The sequence below is a fragment of the Uranotaenia lowii genome, chromosome 3 (assembly GCF_029784155.1).
Source record: "Uranotaenia lowii strain MFRU-FL chromosome 3, ASM2978415v1, whole genome shotgun sequence".
Taxonomy (NCBI): Eukaryota; Metazoa; Arthropoda; class Insecta; order Diptera; family Culicidae; genus Uranotaenia; species Uranotaenia lowii.
Window position 1 is genome coordinate 230,032,310 of NC_073693.1, and position 21,385 is coordinate 230,053,694.

Below are 21,385 nucleotides of genomic sequence, written 5' to 3' on the forward strand. Positions count from 1 at the left end.
CATAGATGGTATATATTATTTACTAAAACTTGATCTCCAAATTTGATTTTCAAGATCTGAAATTCGTACTCTGTTTTTAAGGCTTCATAATCACTTAAATAATGTCAAAATTTATGGATTTTCCATCTTTTTCCCCAAAGTGGAATGTTACAAATTTGCATAAAAACATTTGTCTCATCTATTTTTGAGTTATGCCAAATATCCGTACCCAAAATACCCTCATATAAAATATGGTCCCTTCTTTGAAAAGCTCTTTATCTTAAACTTACATAGGAGCTCCCCCATCTTTTCCAAATCTGTCCCATACTGCTTGAAGAAGGTAGGCTGATCTACCCGGCTCGATTTTGAATAAATTTCTAATTGAAAAAAAAAGAACCGCATTTTGGACTTTATTGCATATTGTACTTTATGGAGATAGAATTTTGAAAACCGATCAAAAGCGTGAATCGGGACAGTGCTTTGAGTATATTCCCAATATTCTGAATTATGAGCACTTCCAGCTTCTGATTAGCTTTAGATGGTGTATTTTTGAAGCTGAAAAAATGAGCAATAGAAATTTGAAAAAAAAAACGATTCAATCTATTTTTTTTTAAACACCATTTCCAAAGAGTTTTTTACACCATCCTCGCCCTTCGAAGCAGTTTGTAGTATATCTCTCCTTTTTTCGCCAAAATTATGTTAAAAAAATATTTCGCAATATGCCAAACTCGTGGACATGAGATATTACAACTTGAAGTTTTCCCAAACAACACTTGTCATGGTTTCAAAAAATTATCGATTTTATGCAGTGCAAATTTTTTTTTTATAAATTTATTCAAGCAAAAAATATAAATATTTTAAAAAATATCAGTTGCATCAATAATAAATTCTCAGTGTTTTTAATATTCGCTTTGAAATTCAAATATTTAAAAATGTTGGCAAAAACAAATTTCTAAGTTTACATTTGTCCCGTATATTGGATCGAGTGTCAATGCAAAGCTTATTTTCAGATGCGTTGGAGTTATAGCTTTAAAATGGATTTAATACGTATTTCTGTTTGTTTGTTTTATCAAGTTTCACCGATATATCTACAGTATTCCTTCAGTATAAATTTATGTTTGTTACTCCTTTTCTAACGAATACTGTTCAAAGCAAATGACCTTCATTTACAAAGACATTTAAGAATTTTAAATATCCGCTTCAGTTTCAACATTCGAAGCACCATTTCTGGTCTTCCAACACATTGAATCATTTTGAAGATGAATTTCTTAAAAGTTCGACGTTTGCCCTTGCCCCACCGTGTAAGTTAACAGAAGGGAATATTGTTTTTAACACTTTAAAGGGTAAACTAAAAGTTTCTCTTAAAAATTTTGCGTCCAGTTGAATATCAGTTCTAAAGTCTCGCTTTTCAAAAACGAAGCGGATCAAAAGTCTCTTTTATGCAGCCATGTAACACAAAAACACTTTTCATGTTAAGTACGTACTTGAATTGGTATGTAAGCAAAAAGTACGATGGTTTTTCAGAATTATTTAAAATAAAAAGCTCCCATTTTCATTTCTTAATTCGTTTCAGTTGTGTATTTGGGCCGAAGTAACAATTTCTAGAAGAAAACATAATTTTTAATTTTTTTAACAGAAAAAGTTGAACGTTTGAACATGTTATAATGTTCCTTGAATGAAAAGTCGAATGCTACCTACATTAACACGAACTAAATACGGAAGAATTTTTGCAAATCTTTCAATTGGTTTGGATTCGATTGATAAAATACCAATCCGTGTCGCATCTAGGCGTCATTTATTACCACGTGCTGTGTACAAATCAAATAAGCAAGAAAAAAACACATCTAGGTTGCATATCGCCCCACGTGTTTGAGAAACAGGCGCCTTATGTTAAATTTTCCAGCAATCAATGAACAGTGTGCTTTGGTTACTATCCTCTTTCGACGACGTTTGCTCGCCCATGGAGACGAAAAACAAACCCCAGGTTGAAAAATACGCGCCAAAATATTCCTACTGATCAGTATGCTTTGCCTGGGTTACTTTCCTTTAGCGACGTTGGCTCACGACGCCTCGACCATAGAGACGAAAAACAAACCGCCCAAAGGAAAAAAAATCTCAAGAAAATGGATGTCATGACTTTAATTTGTTTCGAAAAACTACAAATTTTGTATGGAAGCCTCTCCTTCCTTAAGTCGGATGGAGTTTTGACTATTACAGAAACCATCCCCGGCCTCAAAAACCCTCAGATGCCAGTTTTGACGATGATCGGTTCAGTAGTTTCCGAACGGAACAGACAGACAGACAAACATTCATTTTTATATATATATAGATAACCTTACTCAATGATAAAAATTTGATTAAAAAATTGAGTGAAAATTAGAGTAGAATACATTACTTGATATTTTGGACCTCATGGGGGGGGGGGGGGGGGGTTTAACCCTCAAACCACCCCCTTCCCCCGTTCCTTCGTCCATGCAATAAGTTTCTAGAAAGGTTACAGGGCCCTAATACAATTTTGTTGTCATAAAATGAAAATTAATCAAGCGAATGGAATCCAGTTTGGCATGGGAAGGTATTTGGGTACGAGATATGTTTCTAAGATTGTTATAAAAGGAGAGGGGAGGGAAATAGGCAGTTTCATATAATTTTGATGCATTGCTTTAGAATTTAACACTCAATGTAACCAAACTTGAACTAAAAACGATTTTAGTACGTTAAAACAGAAATGATTGAGAAAAGTCAACCTCCTTCAAGTAGTGTGAGATGGAATTATTTGTATTGCAAATCGAAACTCCAGCTGTAGTTCTCATTTAAAAATAGTTCTTTCTAATTTATGCTGAAATTGAAAAAAAAATTAATACCCTCAAAAAACTAAAAATTTTATATAATTTTTACAAGTCTCATTTATATTTGAAAGGTGTAGCAAAGCACGCCGGGTCAGCAAGTGACTGATAGAAAAACATATCAAGAAATTTCTCGACGAAACACGCCAACTTAACTTTCTCTATGGGATGGTGCAGATATGCAGGTCCTTGCTGAAGTATATGAAGCATGCTCAGATTTACCAATGTTGATTATAATATGTTTGATTATTGTCTGGAATAAATTTTAAGTTATTAACATAAGGTTTGTAACCAGAATTATGACTAAATGGTGAACTATTTAGTCTATGGAAAATTCAACACTAAAAAGATTTAACGTTCTGTAGTTATCGGAATTAATCAGCTCAAAGTTATCGGAACTTCTTTAATAGGCTAGCTGACTCAAATTTAGCAAGAAAATCATTCGATTACCATATATAAACAAACTAGTTGCTGATAAATGAATTAATGCGCGGCACTTTGAAGTGATTTCCCCTGAAAATTATAGGGACAAATAATGGATAAGTGAGAAACTCCATTCAGATTTGTAAAAATATGTTTATAAAATAAGGAAATTTTCAAAGAGGTAAGCTACTTTGATGAACGCGTTTTTTAATCTTCCCCTGGTTTAGGGCCTTTTGATCTATAGCTATAAATATCGTCTATCAGCGGTCAATAAATTTCTCTAAACCTTTGGCTGGGGTCGAACACACATACACACTCACGTTACCCTACTTTCTAAACTGAATGTCAACGGCCTAGACCCCACATTGCACCAGCCTTAATGGATTTCAGAACATCACAGACTCAACAATCACTCGACTCTCTTTCACTCGCATCACAGAGATGTCACACCACAGAACGCCGCTGGCTCGGGCACTGCACTGCGCTGTCTTTGGGAGCAGGTAGTGTGCTTCAATCCGTTAGGTAGACCTTGCTTCCTAGAGCTCACAAACCGAATCCTCTTGCTGCCTTCGATGCTGCTGCTGAGGCCGGTTTCGAATGCTGTCCTTCTTGAGCAGCGCCACAAAGGATCCCTTCCGCTGCTGCTGGTGGGGAGTCCTCAGTTGCATCAGTTCCAGTCCGGTCGCGGCCCTAAAACCGGTGGCGGCTGTCGGCAGCGAAGATTTTGGACCGCCAAGCACGATGTCCTCTAATGCTGTCATTGGCAGTGACACTTGGATGGACTGCGGTAATGGCCCGGTCAGCCCCGTCGTTCCGGAAATCGAGCTCGTTTCCATCAGCATCGTCAGGGTGGACTCGGTTAGGCCGGCGGCGGAAGAGGACGGCGGTGATCCGGGAGGGGATTCCGTTGCCGATGCACACGAGGAGTAATCCCTTCGATGGTGATGGTGCAGGCTTTGTTGGATTGGCAGGAAACAGTGCCGGTGATTCCGGTGGTCCGGATTGCCAGCCGCAGCAATGCCCGAGGCAGTCCGACGGCGCGGATTGTGGGCCACCGTGTGCCGCCGGCTGTGGGCCTCCCCGGACGGGCGCTATTTGAACTCGTACACCTTGGTATTGGTCGATTGGCGGTCCTGCGGAAAACGTGATAGAGATAAAGGGTGTTAAAATCAATCAAGGATTAAGATGGTATAATACTGTAGTAAAATACAATTGATTTCTTTTAAATTGAATCGCTTTAAGGTATCATGATAAACTGGGCGAAAATAAAAAAAATATTTGTTAGGCTATATCAATGTTAACGTGAATGTTCTACAAACTAATATTTTTAAACATTTGTTCATTCGAAAAACAGCCAATTTTTCAGTTTCGGTAATATGCGGTTTTATGTGGCGCTTTACTTGGAATAACTTTCTAGTTGATAATAATTATTTTTGGAGATAAACAAACTAATGACTTAGTCGCTTGGTTATAGATTTCAAAACGAGTTTTATTTCTATGCAAACAGTCTTCAATAAATTTCCAAAATTTTCTCCAAAAAATTCAAATAATTTAAAACTAATAAACGAGAATGCTTTTCCTGATGATTTTTTTGATTCAAATGTTTCAAAGTCTCTATAAAAATAAACAAAACAAACAAACAAACTAATTCAAATTTTGAGAGCGTGTCAATTAAGAACGAAATCAGTGCATGACATTTTTCATTTTTTTGAATCTCATTCAAAAGATTATAACCAATACCTTTTTCGTATGTATTTTGATGAAGTATATTAGACCGCTGCAAAAAATTACTTTTTGCTGCCATATGTTTTTCGATGTCTTTTGGGTCACCAAGCATCACTGTTAAATTTGAGATTATTTGGTTAATTCCTGAATAAGAGCAACGTTAAAACAAAAAAGTTATGGCTATTCAAAGATTGTATTTTGGTGGTAAATTACTCATTGCATTTTTTCAGGACAATTTGCGACCAAAATACAATCTTTGAACAGCCATAACTCTTTTGTTTTGAGTCCAATCGAGTTGCAGTCTTGAGGTGAAATGTAAGTCTTAACTGGAATTTAAATGAAATCAACAAAATCAAGCATTCGATTTGTAAAGAAAAGATGTTTGATGAAAACCCAGTTTTTTATGCTTCTTCAGAACTTTCAAACTTTATTTAATCCCTTTCACACTTGAGATTCAGTGCAGCCTCTTCCAGTTGTCCGATTCCGCTCAAATTTGGAATATGGCCTACAGACGATTCCCTTAAACCATCTAAGTCTTTTGATTTTAAAGTAGGTATTTATTAAGACAAATTGATGAATGATTAAAATTAATTAAAAAAAATCATAAATTTTGATTTTTATTGAGGATTCAACCGTGAATAGCTCTTCACACAATAATACAAACAACATGCTTTGTTGAGCAAAATTAAAGTGCACAAAAATCCGCATCTTTTGATGGCATGGTTTTTGTTAGTCGGCCCCATACAAAAATTTGTTCTCCACATTCTAATCTACCATTTGGAGGGTGAGCCCTCAGATTCTTAAAAGTTCTGCAATTTTGGGACACCCTAATGAGCAGTGAAAAAAGCCCTAAATAAAAAGAAAACATATCATCGTTTAATTTTTTATAACATCGAATATCTTTTCTTGGGATACATTTTGGATTGTGATTTGTTCACATGAAATGTACTGCAAGAACCAAGGAATATTGAAAATCCAAAGATATATTTTTTGAGCTTTCAGTACATCTCTGCCGATTTTTGAATGAAAAATTTGGTTTTCCTATACAACTTTCCATACAAAATTTGAACTTGTTGCACTAATTCAGGACTGAATGCATCGCTTCCAAGAATTTTATTGCTATCTGAGAAAGTAAAAACAACATAAAAAAGTTATGGGAGGTGAAAAAAATTATAAATTTTAAATTTTGGGGAGCTCAAATTTCAAAAATCGAGTAGCAATCGATTTTTTTTTCATACTTATCAAAACATATTTGTTAAATTTTTTGTAAAAATTTTAAATAGTACTTAACCTTCCTTTGCAGTTGAAAAAAAGGACAATTAGCCGGTTAGGGTCATATAGACCCGGATTGCTATTTGTATCTTCGAAACCTATAAACCGATTTTTATGAATTATATAATTTTGAAATCGTGTACATGTTCACTATCTATTCATGAAAGAAAAATAATATTATTATTTTGTTGATGTCTGAAAACTAAGCCGAAAGACAAAATGGTAAAAGATAGTGACCATCTCGATTAAAATCATGTTTCATTTAAAGTAAAAAATTTTTTTTTTTGGTTTCCGATGTTGTATGTCATGAATGGAAATATAAGAAAAAATTAAAAATCTTATTTTTTTTCATGAAAACCATTTTTTAAACTGAAAATCAGGTTATAGTTATAAATTTGGGCTGATTAATTTTTGAATCCATAAAAACATGAAAACCAATGGAAACTGAATTTTTTTTGTGATATTTTTATCACATTTAAAACCGCGAAAAACATACAACGAGAGATTTCAGAAATTAACTTAGACGTGTTTTAACAAAAATTATGCAGATTTCAAATTTTTGAGCTTATTGAAATGTTGTTTTTGATATTATTTTCAAAAAACTTAACATTTCAGCAGATTTACTTAAACCGATATACACCACTTAACGAAAAAAAAACGGGAGACACGAAAAGCGCTATCTGGCGCCAAAATGTAAGTATTGCAATGTGAACTTTTTCGGAGCTTTGTCAGAGGTGCTAGTGGTCCTGATTTATAACGATGTGTACTGACTTTCTGTTTATTTTTTGATTTGGGATATTAAGTCTCCTTTGTTTATTTATTCCATACAAACATAAAGCAGTCCGAAGCTTGCGATATAAATAAGTTGGCAAGTCAGTCGCTTCCTGCGCCGATGGCCGTGAGTTCGAGCCAAGACCAATCATCGAACACAGTCACCGGATAAGTTTTTCAATAACTGTCCGCCAACTGAAACGTTGTCTGAAGTCTCGAATGCCATAAAGATGATAAAACGACTAAAAACGCAACATAAAGCAAACGGATGATAATCTTTGATCCAGATAATTTTTTTCCATGATGTTTTTATATGAACTGCAGTCCAGCCATGAAGATGCTCACTTTTGTTGCGTATATCTAGGCGTTTAGAGTTCCTGTGTTTCAATTTTATTTATGAAATCTAATCGTGTCCTAAAAGTTCAGATATTTTTTTCTTCACGGTGTCCTGATTTTTGAAAAAACCACCTACACCTCCGTTGGGCAATCACAAAAAGTATCGATCAGGGATGCAGCCCGAACCAATTTTTATCACTTTTTTCTTTTATTTACATACAGTGATAAAACAAATTTGAGATATATGATTTAATCTTCAATTTTCATAAGTTAACACGAAAATCTTTAATGGTACCGATTTATTCAGCACTGTTCTTTTCAAAATATAAGACACAAACAAAAGCAGTCGATAGATAAATGTTGAAATTAATTTGGAGATAGTATGCATGTTGTTTTATGCTGTTTGGAAATGATTAAGCTTTTATAAATATAAGCATAAGTACCTAGTTGCAAAAAGTAACTAGATTTAAATAACCAATGTTTGAATCTCTATCCTGCGATGATCCTTTATTTATGATGATTAGCCAATCCGTATTGAAATTTCCAGAATCCAACAAGGAACACCTAGCACAAGATATACACAACATTATTTTTTTCTATTTCAAATCCATTCCAAAAAACCATAAATAGTTAAATTGTATAGCCAAATATTGTTAGTTAAATTTGAATGCAAGTGCATATAATATTGAATATTTTTATTTTTTGCCAACTCTTTAAAAACAAATGTTATAACTATTTTTTGGTGCATCCATACAACATTACATTTTAAATTTTCTTATTTTAAAGAGTGATACGGTCAAAATTTGGTCAATATCAACTTGACGTATTTCTTTCAATTTTGTATTTAAAAAACCTGAACATCCCTCATTTTGAAGATGTGAGTGTGTAGAATGTTGCTCGTGTTTTGATTTTGGAATTCACCCTTCAGTTGTCAAAATGCTGTCCAAGGAAGAAGAGCAGCGTGTCAAAGTTTTGCTCGCGCATCGCGAAAATCTGAGCTACTCGCACGCAAAGCTGGCAAAATCGCTAAAAGTTGCCAAATCAACCGTTACAAATGTAATTAAAGTGTTTGTGGAACGTTTTTCGACAGCCAGAAAGTCTGGATCGGGGAGAAATCGAAAACCGGAAGCCGCTGAGACGACAAAGAGAGTTGCCGGTAGTTTCAAGCAAAACCCTAACCTCTTTCTCCGAGATGCCGCAAATAAGCTGGGTGTATCGTCTACAACCGTGCATCGAGCCAAAAAACGAGGGAGACTATCGACTTACAAGAAGGTAGTGACTCCAAATCGCGATGATAAACAAAATACGACGGCCAAAGCGCGATCCCGGAGGCTGTACACGACGATGCTGACGAAGTTTGACTGCATGGTAATGGACGACGAAACCTACATATGTAGGGGAAAACTGTACAAGACGCACCAGCGGGGTAAGATGACCCATGTCATTCTTTCTCAAATATACACTAACCTACGGCTTCGAATGATGTTTTTCTTCATTTTTATTGTAGCAAACAAGCTTTTTCATCATTCAATAGATGAAAAGTTTACAAAATCTACTTTAGTTCTTAGAAACAGAGGAATCAATGGAATCAGCGTGAAATTTTTAATTTTTCATAAGTAACATATAAGGTTTTATGGTAAAACAGCCTGCGCAATCTGACCAAACTACAGCTTATCGTTTTACCACTCATGTGCACTTTCGGAAGACTATAAATATTTAGTTGTATTTTATTAACTTCCTACAAATGTTATCAAAAATCAATCATATGAAAATTGGGGTAGAATGCCCACAAGACCACGTGTTTTACGCTCAAATTTTGAATGCTGTTAACTTTTGAGAAAACCCGAATATCAAAACAAAATGCCATTCTTTTTATTTGCTGACTCCCAAATTACGATAACAATTCATAATTATTACAAATTTCATCCTTGCTCGAGGTAAAATGGTGCACCAATATTCGATTCGAAAAAATTAACGGCCGCCATGTTTGCCGCGATATTACTATATCAGTCAAAAAAAATTGAATTTGCGTTGCCTACTTGAAGGCGTTTTATATATAAGGATATTAAAAAGTGTATTTTGAAAAGCGAAATTTTCGATGAGTTTAGCAATACTAAATGATTTTTAGACAAAGAATGGTAGTTTACAAACATACGATGAACATGTAATTAAACATTTGGTGTTTCAATAATTACATTCCGTATAATCATTGTTCTATTTCTTACCACCCTTCCTGTTTGGTGCGTTCTGTCCACTAGTTTTGGCATTCTACTCCGCGGTTTGTTTTCTGGCTGTTTTAGTTTTTTTACAAAATTATAGTCAAAATAGAGTTTTTATCATATTTTTTCTTTTCGATAATACGTAAATTTCATCCTTGAATCGTCGTCAACTTTCAATTTGGTTCTTAAATGATTGGTATCGCTATAAATAGCAATTATGCTTAGCTGGTGCGTTTTGTACAGTTTTACCCTACGTCAAAGGCGACTACAAGCAGCTTCCGGGACAGGAGTTTTATACGACAAAAGGAAGGGAAAAGGTAGCAGATATTTTCAAGCACATGAAACTGTCAAAGTTCGCGAAGAAATATCTGGTTTGGCAAGCCATCTGTACCTGTGGCTTGAAAAGCAGCATTTTCATAGCTTCCGGGACTGCCAACCAAGAAATTTACGTGAAAGAGCGTTTGAATAAACGTCTGCTGCCTTTCCTGAAGAAACACGGATGTTCCGTATTATTTTGGCCGGATTTGGCATCTTGCCATTACGGTAAAAAGGCCATGGAGTGGTACGACGTGCAGGTGGTTCCCAAGGGCAAGAACCCTCCCAACACGCCAGAGCTCCGCCCAATTGAGAAATACTGGGCTATTGTCAAGCGAAACCTAAAGAAGACCAAAAAAACTGCTAAGGAAAAGCAGCAGTTCAAGGCAAACTGGCTTTCTGCGGCGAAGAAGGTGGACAAGGTGGCTGTACAGAATCTGACGGCAGGGGTTGAGCGTAAGGCCCGGCAATTCGAATTCGAAAAAGCGGAAGCCTAACTGAATATTTTTCCTGAATTTTATACTAATTAAACTTGAAAAAGAAATTTAATTTGATTTTTCAAATAAACGATTTCACCGATTTACACGCGTTTTCCCGTGACCAAATTTTGACCGTATCACCCTTTATAGTTCACAAAATCTTCCAATCAAATTAATAAAAAAAAACTTTTGACTTCATAACATTTTGTAGGAGAGTGTTGGGTATCATAGGCCACTTTTTTCTTTGCTTCAAAACATCTATATTATAAAAGATAAAAAGAAAAAAATAATGAAAAGGTTTTCTACATTTTTAAGTTATCATAAGGCATTTTATATCTAAATACATTAATTTCTCGAGTTCTGACTGTTTTTAAAAAAAGTTGGATTTTGAAAAACTGTGGGGAAACGTGGGCCACCATATCCAAATTGACTAGATAAAGTGCAAAGTTTATGAGTTGACCCAAAACTGAAATTTCATAATTCATTCAGTTATTTTAAAGCAATTTCAGATGAGGAAATAAAAAAGAGAGTTGTGTATGATCAAATAGTTTCTTATTATTGGCTCGCGAACGCTTTGGCAAAATTACTTATATAGGATTTATGTTCGTCTCTAACGCATTGGAAAAATTGACAAAATGTTTTTCACAGCTTTACATTTGGAATAAGAACACTTTGCAGATAAACGTTTTTTCTAGTTTTAAGTTCATAATGTGCATAAAAACACCAAAATATAGTTGGCCTCACAAAATATGGCCCACGATTTCCTACAAACTATGATTTGCAAATTGGTTGCGTTTTTGTGACTTATTGATTTTTCATCAAAAATTCCTTTTCCACATGAAAGAACATGACAGTACTAAGATCATAAGCGTATGAGCATATTTTTGTTAGGTACCTTAAGTCTCCCACGGATGCACATGACATTTTTCTGGAAAAGTTTAATAGAAGAAGTATCATATAGAAAAACATGCTTACGCAAAGCGACGACGATGACAGTTGGTTTGAGATTTTTATCTTAACACACAGCTGAGATATTTAGAGTGGCCCAAGTTTCTCCACTCTCCCCTACTAATTAATTGTTAAGTCAGTGAAACAACATAATCAGTAGTACATATAAGAATCTCTTAATATCATGTACTTAAAGTACAAAACAAAAATATGCTCATATGCTGATGGGAATAGTTCTGTCTTGCTCTTTTACATGAAAAAGGAATTTTTCATGCAACATCAAAAAGTCACAGAAACGCAAAAAATCTCAAATCATAGCTTGTGGGGAATCATGGGTCACCTATGTTTTGTTGTTTTTATTCACATTAATATCTTAAAATTCATTGCTGTAAAGTTTTTTATGTCAAATTAAGAGTTACGAAAAATATATTGCACATTTTATTGAATGCAATAAAAACGAACATAAATCCTTTATAAAGAATTTTGCCAAAACGTTAACGGGTCAGGTTTTTTAAACTTTTCGATCACAATTCTCTTTTTTTTCCTCACCTGAAATTGTTTTAGAATTCATGAATTATGAATTTACAGTTTTGGGTGAATTGATAAACGATGCATGTTATTTGATCATTTTGGATTTGGTGGCCCACAATTCCCTACCATTTTCAAAAATAGAAAAAAAATACTTTTTTTAAACAGCAAATTGTCAAATGGTACGTTGAAAATGTAGGGAACCATCACATCTGTCCTTTCAATTTTATCTTTTATAATAAATAAAAGTTATGATTAAGTGGCTGTTATGATGAGTGGCCCATGATTCCTTACGTTCCTCTACCATTTTAAACACCATTTGAAAAGTTAAAAAAAATTTAAAAATCGGCTCCTTGCACACATTTCTTAGCTACCGTAAACAAAGTCGCCGAACGTGGCGTAGAGAGTAGCTTTCAAGTCTTCTAAGCTAACGGTAATGAGATTGAAGCCCGGTGACGGCATTTCATTGAGATCCTCTATGCGTTTGTGTTCGTTTAAAAAAAGGTTATTTCCACCAAAAACATTTAAGAACTTCATGAACTCATGCAGTAGACTGTTAAGATAACAATGACTTTATACCTAGCAAATACATACAAACATTTAGTGTAGCTAGGTATTTGAAAAAAGAATAGAATATGAACTAAAAAAACCAAAATGTATTAGTACCTCAACAGACAAAATTAAATGTTCTCACTGTAAAAATTTTGAATAATCCAGGAAAAATTTTAACTATCGATTCAAAATGATGAGTCTGGCAAAAGATAACATTTCAATTCTTTGTGGTGTATCTTTATTGAAATTGTCCAGTTTTTCGGCAAAATTGTGCCTAAAATTTACCTAAAATCTTTTCAAGTCTAATCCATACTTCAAGGTACAATAATCATTTTCCTGGCTGAATCTGATCCATTTTCCAATTTAGGTTGTGATAATTTTAAATTATTAAGCTCCATTCAATTACGTTCAGGAATTCTTGGGATGATTAAGCGTTTCCCGGGACTCGGAAACTCCTGAATTATTTTGATTTCCGGGATTTCCCGATCAAGGAATCCCACGATTGGAAACTCTGTTTTTCATTCATTTGAGTAAAACTGTTAACAAAAGTGTTTTATTAAAGGAACTGTTAGTCAAATATTCATGACCATATTGGGTTTTGATGTTATCAAGGATTAAAAAAATGAAAAAACGGATGAGTATTTCTAGTATATTTCTTGATCCCTCTTGCAAATCAGTTATCAGTGAGTGTTATCTTCTGAACCTTCAATTAAATCATGACCGTCTGAGTTATTTCCTTCCGATTAATTTTAAATTAAACTGTCCTATCGAAAGAGTTGAAAACGAAAATCTCTACTCACCCTTCGCTGCAACAAGCGTTTGCTGCCACCGTTGCTGGAATTAAATTGAGCGAGACTGTTTCTGAAAGTAAAGGAAAACAAATGGTTTGATAAAAAAAAAAACACGAAATCACACATGAAGGACGGAAGGTAGATTACACACAATCGGAAAGCTGCTTTCGGTGAAAAATTGAAAACGCCTGCAACAAGCAGAACCGAAATATCATTAATAAAACCAACAAAACACAACACCAGGCACCGATTGGCGAAAAACTCCAACACATCCTGAAAGTGACTGACCACCCAACACACCCGAAAAAAAAAATCCCGGTTTTGGAATCGGAAAAAGGAAGTAGGAGGACAAAAAAACCGCGAGTAGCAGAAAAACAAAAACATCCAGCAAGGGTCACTCAGATGGGGTGGCACGGAAAAAGGAAACGGAACAAGTACCCGGAAATGATGGGAGGAAAATTGATGGTTGTTCTTTTTCATGGTAAATTTTGCGTAGCTGTGATGTGATGAGGTAAGGGGTTTCTGAGTCTTATGAACGAGAACAAATGGTGGGTGTGGATTGAAGCATTTTAAAACTTCAGTCGAAAAATAAATTATGATGCTGCAATGTTATTTAGGTTAATTTTAAAATAAGAAAATAATAATGACGAAATGTTGAATAGGGTAGGGCGCCGGAGACAGCGGCTTAAGGAAGCTGTTTTCATTATTTCAATAGAATTCCCTTCAATGTTGATTTAAATAATGAAGTTTATTTATTAAACAATATTTCTAATATTGTTCTATGAAATTCTGTAGGAAAAAAATCAATCCATTACTACTTCTAAGCCTTATTTTTTCACATTCAAGCTCCCTCATTGTCTTACCAGTTCCCTACATCCGTCATAAAAGGACACCAAAATTGTCCTTATTCCACCCTCTTCATGAATAAATTTGAAAAGTTGCGGATGCGATTCATGCAATTGGTAATAAATTACTTCGCACGGATCAACCGCACAGGATAACCGCAAAGTTTGGATGCAAATGCAGGCAGCACAACATTAGACCTTCAAAATCAAATTCACGGTGCAACAGTATTTTTAACCAAAACACTCTCCAATGGATTGGGCAGCAATGAACCAGGATTCGTCTGTAATTTTTTTTTGTTCGTTCAGACATTTCTCAGGACATACTTTGTACAAATCTATACAGACAACAATTTTAATTGTGCTATAAATTTTTTTTCTGAAATGAGACTGTATAGTAAGATGTTTGAGGAAAGTCAGAATCACACATGCGTTTTGCCGACTTTTGTATTCTTAATCCTGTATCACTTAACTGAGTCGATTTGGGGTCATTTTTGAATTTCTCAAACCCTTGGCTTTACAAGGCTTCGTTTTGGTTCAAAACTTATCCATAATTTTTTTTTGCTGAAGTTTCAAGTAACTTTTCATGAGTAAATTGGGACCAACCGTTTTAATTTCAATTACTAATTGACAAATTTATATAAATACAGTAACCTAGTTTAAAACATTTTACTGTTTTTTTTTTGGAATTTTATGATTTTGATAGTTAACTCTTCGTTTTATAAAGTAACAAATTTGCAACAATTAATGTATTGAAAAAGTGAAAAATCCTATTTTATTATAATTTTTTTTCTTGATGTATCATCATCATTTCCAACTTTTTAAAATGATTTTAAAGAAAACAAAAAATCATGAAATGAAGGGTAAAGCACATTGCTACGAAATGTTTTTATGATTGTAACCCATTTACCCGAAAACTTTTGCCCAGAATGAATTTTTCCCAGAATGACAAATACCCGAAATCGAGCCCCAGAATGAACCATTTTCCAGAAAAAAAAATCCCCAGAATGCACCATTTACCAGAATTTTTTTTCCCAGGATGGACCATTTCTCAGATTTTTTTCCCCAGAATGGAAAATTTTCCAGAATGGCACAAATCCCAGATTTTTTCCTCTAGTATTTTTATTTGTTTTTTTTTTTCTAATGATTGTAAATTTCTTGTAAATTTCATATGATTCGAAAATTATGTTTTCAAATCGATTTTTTAAATGAAACTACACCCATAGAAGAGGTTGCAAAAATCCAATGCCTTTTTAGCACATCTCTGTGCCGATAATGCTCTGAAATGTGCACTGTGCCGAAGACGGTATGTTTGAAAAACCGTAACTGGCACAAGGACTCGGCTCCCAATCAAAATGATGACCACTACATTCAAGCGAAACAAGAAAATAATTTTATGGGATTTCCTTCCTATTGGATAATTCATCCCAGAAACAAGAAAATAAAAATTAAAACCACAGCGCTGTACTGAGAATCGAACTCACATCACCAATTGTAGCGTCTTGCCAGTCCGACATTCTAACCAGTGTACTATTCGAGCTTCATGCAGGACGAGGTATATTTGTCATAGGGTTTCTGTTACCGATCAATCACAAAAAACGTACAACGGCGGCTTCCCGGCGTTTGGCCTCCTTTCAATGCATTCCTTTGTCTTAAGATGGAAACGGGAAAGGGAACGGGAGTGAAGGAACGGGAAACCCATTGAATGAGAACTGTGCTTTGCTTACTGCCTGCTATTACATACACACGCTACATATACACAGCTGCTAAAGCCGGGCAGCTTGGCCGGTGTTGTTTGCCGGTAAATTGAAGGAATGTTTTTGTTGTTGCTTTTGCTACATACACACGCACAGCTTAGCCGTGTTTGCCGGTTGATTGAATTAGAAGGATGTTTTGGTTGTTGCTTTTGCTACATTCACACGCACAGTGCTCGGTTCGCTGGCTGCCTGGTGTTGGCCGGTATTTATTTCCATCCTTCTTCGGCTTGTGATGCGATTGGGAGGGACGCGAAAACGTTTTTATTTTGTTTCATTCAGACATACGCAATTCGGTTACGCTGGGAGGTTAATGCCGGTGGGCGCAAATCGAATCAGTGCCGGTCGCGTTATCTTCTTGTACCAATGATGCTATGAAATTGACTACACGCCATTGGCACAGAGGCTGAATTTTGGGTGTACATGTTTGAAATTTTCCAACAAAATTTATTTTAAAATCAATATTGTGCTTTGTTTATGGTTGGGTACTTCAATTGATTTAATGCTAACCATGGTCCTTTAAAAAAGGACTTGAAAAGGATTGAAATTCTGGTAATTTTTCATTCTGGGCAATGAATTCGGGAAAAAGGAATACAAACGGATAAATATATTAAATTTTATGAGAAATGGCAGTTCTGGCGAAAATGTTTCTGGGAAATGGTTCATTCTGGTAATTTTTTTTTGTGAGAAATGGTTCATTCTGGGAAAAAAATTCTGGTAAATTGTGCATTCTGGGAAAAAAATCTGGGGAAGTGGATTTTTTGGTGATTGAAATTTTGGTGATTTTTCATTCTGGACAGTGGTTTTTGAGGAAATGGAGTACAACCGTTTTAATAAAGAAACACCTTGACTGAATCACTGAGTACGTTTTTCAGAGGGTCAATAATTCATTTCGACTCCGTGATTTTAGAATCAAATATCTCAACAAAAAAAGGTTGAAAAGTGACAAATTTGTGATAGCAAATAATTTTATGAGCGTAAAACAAGTATTACTATATACTATTAGATATACTATTTAAAGGAACACATCAGACAAGGGCATAATGGGCAACCTTTCCCTAGTTTTTTAGTTGCACTAAAAGTAATCGAACTCAATTAATGGAAAAATGTTTGTAGATTAATAATAAATTCATAAGAATGTGAAAAACATTAACCAAAAGAAGAAGCAACTGGTCGATTCAGGGACAAAACTTACACTTGATTCCATATTTTTAAATCTCATTTATAGACACTCTCGTTAATTGCATTCAACCAATTGCACCAAGGTTTTTTTTAACGGTATGATAGCCTTCGTTCGTATATGGAACATAAAATTTTTTTTCTCAGAAACCATGTTAATTTGTGAGAAACGTGAAAAAGAATCGTTCTATTGAAGAAACACTGTGTAAAATATAGACGTGTTTGGAATATTGGGCAAAACCTACCCGTGTTAACCTTAGTGTACTTTATATTTAATTTTATCGGGTGGTTTTGCCATTAATGGCATTTATTTAAAAAAAAAAAAAAAAGATGAAAATAAGCAAAACCCAAAAAATTCTTTTTTTCACCTTAAAATCATTAACAAAGACATTTTATTTCTACCCCTGAGTTTGCACTTGTAAACTAGAAAGATTAAAAGACAAACTGGTAAAAATTTAAAATACTTCTACGACCAATGAAAGTTTTTATTCAATTCTTTTCACTTTTTCACATGAGGAAGAGATGAGTAATTTAAAAAAAAAATGTTCTGAAGCCCACACTGTGAACTAAGTAAAATATCACATTCTGATTCAACAATAAATTTTTGAGCATAAGTATTAATTTTATTTAATAGTTATAAATAATAAATCATTAATGATACTATCCACAAAGTTTGGGCCATTTTATCCTGAAAAGGATCATGAACTCACGGAGACTTCCCATAAATATTTAATAAAATTAATTTTTGATGAATTGTTATTTAGAAAATGCCTTTCAGCTGCTTTTATAGCAATAACTAGGAGTAGAAGAGGGAATCATTTATTTTGAATCTGATAAATTAAAACATCGTTGTTCAAATCATATTTCGAAATAAAAATTTCAATGCAACATAAAAAAAACAATTCTGTTCTGTTAATCTAACAGATTAAATGAATAAATTTGAAAAGAAAAGTGTGGTTCACCTTCACCGAAATTTAGAACCACAGACAAGAATATGAAATATATATTCAGTATTATTCTGTACTTTTAATACTTTAACAAAATATCATCTAACAGATCTTTGTCCAAATTGAATTTTAAAAAAAGTTAAATGAATTATCTTTTAAAAGAGAAACATAAACAGAAAGTCTCGAAAATGTAGCCTGGTTTGGTTTATCATAAAACTCTATATACTGGTCGATAATTTAGAGATTTTTTTTCTAAATCAACAGTATTTCACTTCGACAACAAAATCGCTTTTAATTGTTTGTTTTTTTTGGAATCGGTTTAGAAAAATACTTATACACAGTTACGATAATGAACTAAATATTATAATACGTTCAATTTTTCACTTTGACATTTGAATTGAAAAATGATGAGAGAGGTTACTAAAGAGTGGATTAAACGAATATTTGGCCGAATATTCGGTCGCATATTCTTTTTTTTTTAATCAAAATACCAAAGAGATTGTTTCAATTTCCATCTATTGCTTTCATCTTAATGCCATTTATGTTCTTGAGTAGTTTTTTTTTTCAAATATATGATATAATCTGATGATGTATTTCAAGATCTTTTTAAAAAAGGGGTCTCTCTGATTTAAAAAAAATGTCACCAATTAATCAAAAGGACGTCAGATGGCTTGTCGCTTCTATCACCAAATAGAGTGAGTTCCTTCCTGTTCCTTCCAACACGTCGGAACAGGTGCTCAGTGCTCAGTAATTTGAATTTTTAATTTTTTATCGGACAAGATGAAAGTCGAATATGAGCAAGACATCTTCGAAATAGTTGTTAAAAAGAACAAAGATCTTTAACATTGAGCATATACCATACTTAAAACCACACAATCAGGCAATTCAGGAATATTTCTTTTTTAATTGAAAAAGAGGCAAATCATAACAAAATCTAGGCTTAAAACAAACAAGAGCAAAGTGAAAGAAAACTACTTGAAATTGGAGTTTTCTTTGAATCACAGCAACGGTATTAAAACCGAATCTGAGGATTATACAAACATTTATGTTCATTTTGAAATTGTTTGAAAAATGCTTTTGAACACAAAATCTTCAAATTTTTAAAGAGAAATCAGACTTTTAAATTTAATTCAGCAAATAATTTGAATAAAGCCAGGCATCCATGCCGGATTTGAATTATTTAGAATTCCTTATCGGATCTATGAGCAAGCCTAGATATTTCAAGAAATTCTGGAATAAACGATAATCAAAGTACTAAGCGATACTTGTCAGCATTCTCCTGTACGATCTAAAGTGAAAGATACACTCATACATCTAAGATGTTCAACTGAAACCATAAGTTTATGATGATTATGTAGCTTTTTCAACATAACTTTTGAATGTATATATCATAAATTATCCATAACCATTTGAAAAATTTGATAAGTCTTTGATTGTATAAATTTAATAAAAATCAACCTATTATATGAGACCCAAGATTCGGTACATCAATAATGAAAATAATTTTTTCCAAGAATTTAAAACTTCCGCTCTTCCGAAAAATTGACATACACGAAACGAAACGATACACTAAAAGAAACATAAAAAGTTGTGCTCAATTTCCTTTGAAATCATTCAATAATCAATTAACCTACCAAAGCTGTTCGCGAAATATCCTTTTAAATCTATTTCACAGATATTTGACCAGTTCTTTTATTAAAAAACTAAAAAAAAATGTACTTGCATAATTATTCAAACACCCACCAACATCATCGGTGGGAAACCTGAAGCTCATAACATCAATTTGCTCATATATCTACGATAGTCTTTGGTTTTGTCTTGCTTTATCACATTGAAATGAAATTTTTCGTGAAATAACAATAAGGTCCCAACAAATATCAAATTCTTCTTTTGTAACCCCTCCCCCCACGCTTCGATTTTCCAAAAATAAAGTTCAAGGTATTTAATTGAAAAAAAAAGAAGAATTCTTGTTAACAAATGTTTTATTGCACGCAAGCTTTTTTTACAACTTGTTTCAATTTATTGAGAATTTGGATTATTTTTTATTATCCCCCCTCCTCGTGATGCGTTAATACCTAGTGAGAAGAGCAGGATTTCAAATTTGTTCTGACCTTAGTAACTGCAAAAACAGCAATGAGGGCCCCTTTTATATTAATGACTTCAAGTACATTTTGCCTATGTTTTTAAAATTTCTTTTGCCAAATAAAGAGTTATGAAAAATATTCAATTAATGTTATTGAATGCGGTGGAAATGAACATAAATCCTATACAAGCAATGTTACCAAAATGTTCACGAGCCAAGATTTTGGAAAATATTTGATCATACACAATTTTTATATGTTTTCAACCTGAAATTTATTTAAACTAGTTATGACAGTTTTGAGTCAATAAATATATTTTGCATGATATTTAGTCATTTTCGGTTTGGTGGCCCATAAGGCTGGAACAAATATCAATTTCTGCTTTTGTCAACCCTACCCCCCCTTTTCAAAATTTCAAAAAACCACGAAGGGGAAAATAAATAAAATTGAAGTATTTTATGCTAATTACAAAAAAAAAATAAATTTCCGAAAGATTAGAAGTCCAGTGTACAAACATTCGTGTAAATTATTTAAATTTATTTGTTTTTCGCATTTTTTTAATATTCAATATTTTCAATAACTTCAAAAACTCCACAAATAAAAATTATTCAACTAAAAATTGTAATAAGAAAAAATAAGCAGTTATCGATATTTCGCTTACAGGAGAATAGGTGATTTGGTTTTCGAATGTACACGGATGAGCAATACACGGTTCGAACGATCGATTTTGAAGGAAAGAGTAGCAAAAACGATAGCTGAACATTTGAGCCGCTGTTTTCTTCGAAATAATACAACTTCTTTAATATTTACCTAACTTTATTCTCCTAAGGTAGATTTTCTAGGCCCAATAGTAATTTTTTTTATCTCGTCAAGGTCTTTCGAATCGTATATTTCTTTCGATTTTAAGACCTCTGGCTTAGATGATGGTCGGCGGCGTATCAGACATAACGAATTGAATTTTGTAAATTTCAATTCATGCACTCGGAAAACAAAGTCAATAAGGAATGAACTAAAGATGCAAAACTTTAATTTCCGCAAAAGCATTTTTCTTTAAAATGGGTTTTTTAATTATTGAAAATGTCAGCTTACTTTTTATTTTGGACGTTTTAATCCTATTTTTTGAGAATCTATCTTAAAATTCAAAGACGAATTTAAGAATTTATTTCTGGTGATTGGGGGCTTGTGATATAGCTCAGTTGGCAAGTCTGTTGTCTCCTGAGCCGATGTCCGCGAGTTCGAGCCCAAGAGTAAACATCGAACACAGTTGTACCGGATAAGTTTTTCAATAACGATCCGCCAACTGCAACGTTGATAAAGTCGCGAATGCCATAAAGATGGTAAAACGACTATAATCGAAACAAAAAAAAATTCTGTTGATCAGATAAAAAATGTGAAACAGCA

At 33.7% G+C, this 21,385-nt stretch overlaps 1 protein-coding gene across 1 annotated transcript in view; it reads right to left on the reverse strand.

Moving 5' to 3' along the window:
* Positions 1-4,240: 4,240 nt before the first annotated feature.
* LOC129758808 (relaxin receptor 2) overlaps positions 4,241-21,385 on the reverse strand; it is a 448,038-nt gene continuing 430,893 nt past the window's right edge. Inside the window, exons 18-19 of the mRNA XM_055756440.1 lie at positions 13,191-13,251; positions 4,241-4,378 (exon numbers count right to left, since the gene is read on the reverse strand). Coding sequence (XP_055612415.1) covers positions 4,337-4,378; positions 13,191-13,251 — 103 coding nt within the window. The 3' untranslated portion in view covers positions 4,241-4,336. The remainder of the gene's footprint in view (positions 4,379-13,190; positions 13,252-21,385) is intronic.